The sequence below is a fragment of the Coffea arabica genome, chromosome 9e (assembly GCF_036785885.1).
Source record: "Coffea arabica cultivar ET-39 chromosome 9e, Coffea Arabica ET-39 HiFi, whole genome shotgun sequence".
Lineage (NCBI taxonomy): Eukaryota > Viridiplantae > Streptophyta > Magnoliopsida > Gentianales > Rubiaceae > Coffea > Coffea arabica.
Window position 1 is genome coordinate 34,670,841 of NC_092327.1, and position 8,126 is coordinate 34,678,966.

General features: G+C 37.6%; 1 protein-coding gene across 1 annotated transcript; it reads left to right on the plus strand.

Annotated features, from left to right (window-relative positions):
- Nucleotides 1-16: 16 nt before the first annotated feature.
- Nucleotides 17-2,583, plus strand: LOC113709804 (uncharacterized). The gene is made up of 3 exons (XM_027232659.2): nucleotides 17-841; nucleotides 1,164-2,180; nucleotides 2,260-2,583. Exons 1-3 carry the CDS (start codon nucleotides 17-19, stop codon nucleotides 2,581-2,583), a joined length of 2,166 nt encoding a protein of 721 aa, XP_027088460.2.
- The last annotated feature ends 5,543 nt before the right edge of the window (nucleotides 2,584-8,126 follow it).

Below are 8,126 nucleotides of genomic sequence, written 5' to 3' on the forward strand. Positions count from 1 at the left end.
CGCGATTTTGATAACCATGGAGGATATAGATTCACTCCAACAAGATTACATCCCTGATCACCTGAGCAGTGACAATGACTCATCAGATGATGAATTCAAAGGGAGATACAAGGACTTTGTCCTAGAGAAATTCCTTAGGGATCCCAAATTCGAGATTGGGATGAAGTTTGAGTCAAGAGCACAATTCAAATCTGCTGTGACTGAGTATGGGATTAGGATGGGTAAACCTGTTTGGACCAGTAAAAATGAGCCCACCAGGGTGAGGGCCAAGTGTAGGGAACCATGTAAATGGTTTGTATTTGCTTCAATAGAAAAGGCTCTGGGCACAAAGGACTTGGTAGTAAAGTCTCTGCATGATGTCCATGAAACATGCAACCATGCATGGAAAAATAAGAATATTACAGCCAAGTGGCTGTCTGACAGGTATGTAGAGAGGATAAGATCAAATAACAATCTGCCAACAAGAGAGTTAAGGCAAACAGTCCATAAAGACTACCAGGCAGAAATATCTAAGCATGTTGCAGCTAAGGCGAAGACACTAGCTATAGAGAAGATCAAGGGGTCAGTTGAGTCACAATACAAGAAAATATGGCAATATTGTGAAGAAATTAAAAGGACTCATTCTGGCTGTACAATGGAGGTTATGTTCACTCCATTTAGAGAACCTGGATGTAATCCAAGGTTCATGAGGATGTACTGCTGCCTTGGCCCACTGAAGAAAGGCTTTAAAGATGGGTGCAAACCTATTTTGTGTTTGGATGGATGTCATATTAAAGGTAGATACTCAGGCCAGCTGTTGACAGCCATTGCAGTGGACCCCAACAACGGCTTTTGGCCAGTTGTATGGGCAGCTGTTGAAAAGGAGGCCACGGAGCAATGGAGATGGTTCCTAACCCTTTTGAGTGGCGACCTGGAAATACAGAACCAGGGACATTATACTTTCATGTCCGACCAGTAGAAGGTAAAAGCTTAATGAGAGTTCTAAAACTTTTATTTTATGATAAAAATAAGCCCCTTAACTTTGTATAGCAGAATGTAAGCCCCTTAACTTTTAGTGTAGGTAAAAACAAGCCCCTGAACTTTTAATATAGCATATTTGTTGCCCTCAAACTCACCACTTGGCTTAGATATCTAATTTATACCTGTTGTGATATTTTTTGTAGGGACTAGACAGAGCACTCGCAGAGGTTCTACCAAATTCTGAACACAGGTACTGTGTTCAACACATGTATAGGAATTTCAAGAAGAAACATCCAGGATTAGGTTTAAAGGATCGATTGTGGCATATAGCAAGCACCACAACAGTTGAACATTTCAACCAAGCCTTGGATGACCTTAAAACCTATGACAAAGAAGCACATGCATGGGTGAAGAAGGGACCACACCCTCGACATTGGTGTAAGGCCTTTTTTTCCAAACATACACAGTGTGATATGTTGGTTAATAACCTGTGTGAATCATTTAATGCCCATATTTTAGAGGCTAGGGACCAGCCTATTATTTCTATGATGGAGGCTATTAGGGAATACCTGATGGAAAAGATCCAAAAGAGAAGGGCAGCAATGAAAAAATACAAGTTAAATGGTGGACCACTCATTAGAGAAATTGTGGAAGAAAGGGTCAAACGTGCAGTACAATGGAAAATAACATGGAATTCAAGCTCAGGTAATCAAGCAAAAGGGCCACGGAGAGCCCAATTTGCTGTTGACCTTGACAAAAATGAGTGCACCTGCAATTTGTGGGCCTTGAGTGGCATTCCATGTTCCCATGCAATTGCTGCTCTACATAGAGCTAAAAAGGATCCCCACAAAATGTTGGCTAACTGCTATCATAGGGAGGTATTTTTTAACATCTATGATAATGTGTTGCAGCCTATTAATGGAGATATCCAGTGGCCACAGTCAGACATGCTGGAGTTGGACCCACCAGCAAGTGTCACTCAACCTGGCAGGCCAAAGAAAGTTAGAAAGAGAGATGTTACAGAAGGAAAAGATCATGGCAAAAGGTTGCGAAAGAGGGTTGTAATCCACTGTAGAAAGTGTGGAGGGATTGGACATAATGCTAAAACTTGCAAGAATCCTCCTAAGTCATCTACTGAACAACAACCTTCTCAACAACCAGCACCTACTGGACAACCATGTAATCAGCGACAGCACGAAGCACCAACAAAAAAACAACGTGTGCGTTTGCACTTCATTATAACTTTCAGCCTGTTTGTGACCTTTTTTTGTGATCTGAAATACTTTCTTTAATATGTAGGTAAGCAAGAATCAGGGACAAAGAAATCAGCAAAAAACTCAGCAGCAGCCAACACATCAACCTCAGTCCCAGCCTTCTCAGCAGCAGCCAACACATCAACTTCAGTCTCAGCAATCCACCTCAAGACCACCAGTTCATAGGCACAAGAGAAGTACATCAAAAAGGCCACTGACAGAAGCAGACAAAGGTTTTATTAATCTCAACTATGCTTATTTGGGCAAAGATCCACCTTTCAATGTTGGAAACTGGCAGGGAAGAGGTGGAGAAAGAGGAAGAGGCAGGGGAAGGGGAAGAGGAAAGGGTCCATCTGGAACAAGTTCTTGAAGTATTGCTGGACCTGCAAATATTTTTGTGTGATTTTGTTGACTGTAAATGGATATAACTAGAATGTTGAAACTATAAATGATATTTTTTTGAATTGGCTTTTGTGGGGAATCAAAGCATGTGCCTATGCTTGGTATCTAGCAATATGGACACAGGTCACTACTTTTTGTGTATTTGTCTGTTTCCTATGAAAGTGATTGTTGACTGTATTTACAGGCAAACATCATTGTAATTTTCTTTTGCTAATTATATTCTAATGTTATGCAGTTGCTATCTTATATTTGTATGGTTTGGTATAGCAATTTTTGTTGACTAGGTAAATCAAATACATCCAACAAAACCCATGACATGCGTATTGGGATAAATAATTCTCATCACATTACTTGTCGAAAATTACAGTTAGCATTGATTGGGTTCAACCACACTTTTACACTAATCTGTGGGTACAACAAAGACTTGTTTAAGCTAAACAATACAATATACTTCTCTCTAACCATCTGCATCATACACCATAGATCCATTTGCTCCATCCATGATCCTCAAAACTGGCAGTACCGATGGCAATATGTTACACTTACACACTGCCCTTCATGTATCGCCTTCAATTTGCATAATCCCATTACATTTATTCCCAATTTGGAGTATCCCAAGAGAGACTCCACCTGCAATTTTTTTCTCTGTAAGCACTATTATTACAGCAACCAGCCAACTTACCACAAGAACCCTTACAAGGAACTTATTCAACCATTTCTGCCACCGCAGCTGCTCCTTTGTTTCTCTCAATTTTGCCTTCAACTTGGCAGCTTTTGCCTCGGATCTCGCAGCTGCAGTTTCAAATTCGTCTTTTTGCTTTTCTGTTGCATTGATCCTCCTTAGAAGGCCTGGTATCAGCTCAATAGAACGACGGCACATCTCGTCGTCAATCCAATTCCAATACCCGCAGCCACCAACTTCTTCTGAGCAAACGGCGTACCTTCTTCCTGGATTTCTATCAGTCCAAGAAGTAATCATTTTCGTGACTTTATCGCAACGACAAGTAGGAAGTAGAGGGCCGCGATATTTGCGCATTTTTTTCTTCTCTTCACAAAACTTTTACCTTCTCCCCTTTTTTTTTCCTTTCAGACTTCTCTCTTGCTTCAATGTCGATGATTTTTTGGCCTGATTTGCCACTCCTTGTTGCTTCAATGTCGATGATACCCAAACCCGACAGTGCTGATTCTCTCTTGCTCTTCTCCCTCCGCAAAGATCCTTAAGGAAAGATGAAAATGGGTAAGGAAAATGTCGGAAAGATTTTCTCTTGCCACTCCATTGTTGCTTCCATTGTTGCTGTGAAGTTTCGACTAGCAGTTGGGTTGGATTGGGTTGGGTTAGGAAAATGGAGGGAGGGAGGAGTTGTGCCCTTTTTGCTTGGAATATGCGGACAAAAATGCCCTTTGAAGAAGCACACTTGCATTCGTGTGAATTGATCCTCCGGTTGCAAAATCGGAGAAACTGGTTAAAAGGGCCACGATTTTCCACTTTTACAAGTTCAAGGGCTTAAAGTCAGCAAAAAATAGATGAGGAGTTTAATTTTACCTAGACAAAGAGTTAAAGGGCCAATTGGATAATTTGCCCTTAATATAATGTCATCCAGGCTGCAATTACGGTCATCTCGAACCTTCTCTTGAAACTTTCTGCTCAGATAAGTTGAAATTGCATGCTTGTTAGTGTACTATCTGCCGCAATGGTGCTCTCCCTTTAGTGTTTTGATCTGAAAGTGTCAATCCTATTAACTCTGCTTGCATGAATCCTCCAAGAACATCCTTTTGCACATTTGGCAGTTATCCTTCAACTATCATTGATAACATATAAAACTTTATATCCCTCTCTAATGTTCCATTCCACAAGTGCTTCTCTAAATTTTGTAAAATGAGTGAATTTCTTCCCAACCTTTAATTCAAATTTTGGCTTGTTAAACTTCACTGCAGCATTGAAATATGAGTAGTCAGACCCATTTTCATCATCGGAATGTAGGAAGTCTTCTTCTGCAGTCACAGGTTCATTTCATTCCCATTCCTCAGTGTCAGGGCCAATAGGTTGGTCCCCTCCATACTGATGCTGTGCTGTGGACTCCTCACCTTCTGGTTTCTGATGTTTTTGCTGTTGCTCATTCAAGTCATCAGTTTGCTGATTTGTTTGAGGTACAGTTGAACCAGCAGTTGCAAAGATGTTCTCATTTTCTGCAAATTTTAGACCCTCTCTCAACCAATCCGGATCAGGTTCTTCGTTTCCTTCACTGTGGTGCTGTTCTCTGTTGACTTGATTTGGTTCTCTGTCAGAATTACCTTGCTGCTCCTCTTTATTGACTGTGTCTGCTTCTCTGTCAAAGTTACCTTGATTTTCACATTCTTCTGCACTTTGGTTCACTGAAGAAACCTCTTGCTGGCTGTCGACAGCATCTATTCTGGTATTCTGCTGAAATAATTTTCTTACAGATTTTTCTGCTGCTCTCTTCACATGTTGCACCACAGTTTGTCTCTTCCTCACTAGAGTTTTACCACCCTTTCTTTTGTTTTTCTTAGTTGTTTCGAAGGAATTTTGTGTGCCATTATTAGCTTCTACATCAGCTGTGCCATCTAAGTCATTTTCTTGCCCTATTGTATCTCTAACATATGGTTCAAAATCAGTCAAATCAACAGGATTTTGTAAAACTCCAGCACGATTTCTAGTCAGATCTGAATTGATTTCTGAAGAATTCTCATTATACGGCAAAGCAAGTGGACCATCATTCGTCACTCTTTCGAATAAGAGCTTGCCATCTGGTGAGACAATTTTGATAGGGGTCTGACCTACCTCTACATATATATGCATATAAGGAAGTCCTTCATAACAGGTAGTCAACAATTCTATGTCCACGTCATCATTTATTGGGATAACACCTACATCCACATCATGGTCTGGAATGGAATACCAAAATTTTGCACATGCCGCTTGTTTTTCAATTTTGGAGTACAGGTTCAACAATGAAAATGCTGATAATTCATCAGGGTCACATTTGTAAAACACTCTCACTAAATCACTTATATACCTAATCTTGGGATGATGTATAAACCACCCACCATAGTGTATATGGATATCCACTGTCCTAAAAGGATCTGACATGGTCCCTAAGCTAAATTATTTAATCAACACTTTCAGAATTCAAATATAGATTAATAAACTATATTAAGGTACATCACACTTTCAGATTACAACAACAATTAGTTAGACCCGACACATATTATTTAATCAACACTTTCAGATTATTATTTCCTCCCGACATCAACCACATACTCCGAAAAAGACTCACATACTCCAAAAAAACTAAAAAAGTTAAGAACTTTACATTTTGATATTCCATTTTCTCGATAAATCATGTACATATGGACCACCAACTATAAAAATGATAGAAACCGTACATTTAAACTCCAATATATAGTGGAAAAGGAATAAACAAATTGAAAAAATAATACAAATCCTAAACACCAAATGGACTGAATATTGAACAATAAGTTCTGATTCTTACCTAGAAATGTCGAACAAGCTTCACGATTAGATACAACCACATATCTGACCTTCCCTTCTTCGCTACCGGATGCGACCTTGTTTTAGAATTTTTTTCTTACACAGGATGAACGAGAGAGAGTTAGTTCTTGATTCTCTCTCCCTCTCTATTATAAATGAGGGTATTTTGGGTATTCGACCTGCAGCCGGTAACTCAGCCGGTTCAGAAGTCAATTTTCACTTTAGTTATGAAGTTTAGGGTGTTTATGTGGAAGTTTCTAAACGATAGGGGGGTAAGGTGTCTTTTCGTGAAACCATAAAGGGGTTCCGTGTATTTTATAAGAGTGCACAACGAGGACATGTGAGTTATATCATATGTTAATGGCTAGTTTGGGAGCTTAGGATAGAAATAGGATAGAAAATATTGGTCATTAAAGAGAAGAAAGAAAGACCCAAGTTTCATTCGCAGTTATTTGAGAGCTTAATGAAGGAAAAAGGTGATTTCTTTTTATTTGGGAGTCGGAGAAAAGGAAAAGAAATAAACTTGTAGTAATTAATTTTATAAGTGTGCCTTTTATATGAGTCATATACAGTAGTTGTTAAGGGTAAAGATTGTCATATTAAAACATTGATTAAAACATCGTTTCCTTCTTTCCATATCAACCCATTTTTGAGTAGCATACATTTTGGTTTGAGAGGAAAGGTATGATCCTTCCATTTTTGGTATTTTCATTCTATTGCTCTCAAACAAACGAAAAGATTATGCTTTCTGTCCAAAACTTTCTTTTTTTTTTCTTTTCTTTTTTTGCCTGTTTCTTCTCTCTCAAAGAAGCTGTAAAAGATACATTTTGTATATGTACATAGAATAAATGGAAATTCAATCTCTCCTTCAAAATGATGCGAGATACTCAGTCATTTGAATTTGTCTATTGAATTTATTCTATCTATAATTGTGTAGTCAATATCAATGACATCTTTCTTATTTCTTTCTTTAACATTTCAATGTCTCTGGCATATACATATCATGCATATGATGTAGCATATGAATCCTAATATCAAGAAGTTTAAATTTCATGATTTAATCATTTCATGTAAAGCAATCATAATAGTGATTTCTTTTTATGATGGTAGTTATAGGGAATGATAAACTTATGTGCTTAATAATGTAGAAGATTAGATACTCAATTTCTTAAATGTTTTTTCCTTTCAATATTATTTTCTATAGTATGATGGATTTTGTTACAGTTAAGCACGAAAAGTTAAAAAGAAAATAGTCTTCTTATTTACACAAAAATTGAAATTACATATGCTCAATGATTGAGTGTTTGCTCTATAGAGGTCAAGAGTTTAAATCCCCTTCTCTTATAAGTATTAAAGGGAATGGTTTGTGTATAATTAATACTTCGACAACATTTTTAAAACTAAATAACTTATTTTGTTATTATGCCCCTACTCCTTGTCAATAGAGGCCTAAAGCGATAAATAAGCCAATCGACTCCAATTCGAAAGTAGCTCAAGTTTGGTTCATTTTGTGAGGGTGCTTAAAATTACATTTGAATGTGATTGAAATACTATTCAAATCAAGGTCAATAAGTTTTTTGTCAATCAAAGTTTGGAATAGTTTGACTCAGTTATAAGTAAATATTATTTTAGCCTCGTCAAACTGATAACAAAAAAATTGAGAAAAAAAGATAATAAAAAAATTGAGCAATATTGTGATTTAGTTCTATAAATTGACAAATCTATCTTGATTTCTTATTTATAGGTAAATATCATTTTGACCCCATCAAAGTGATAATAAAAAATCAAAAAATATTTTCATTTAGTTCTATTAATTAACAAACCTACCTGGAGCTTTTATCGAGATAAATTGGCTCCCACTGTCAACCTAGTGTGGCCTATTGAGCGTTCAACATTCTGTATGGGTATAATTCACGAACAGAGAACTCATTAAGGAGTAAAATGAAAATTCAGGAAAATCCATATCCATATGCGCAATTTTTACCTAAAGAGCCCCCCTT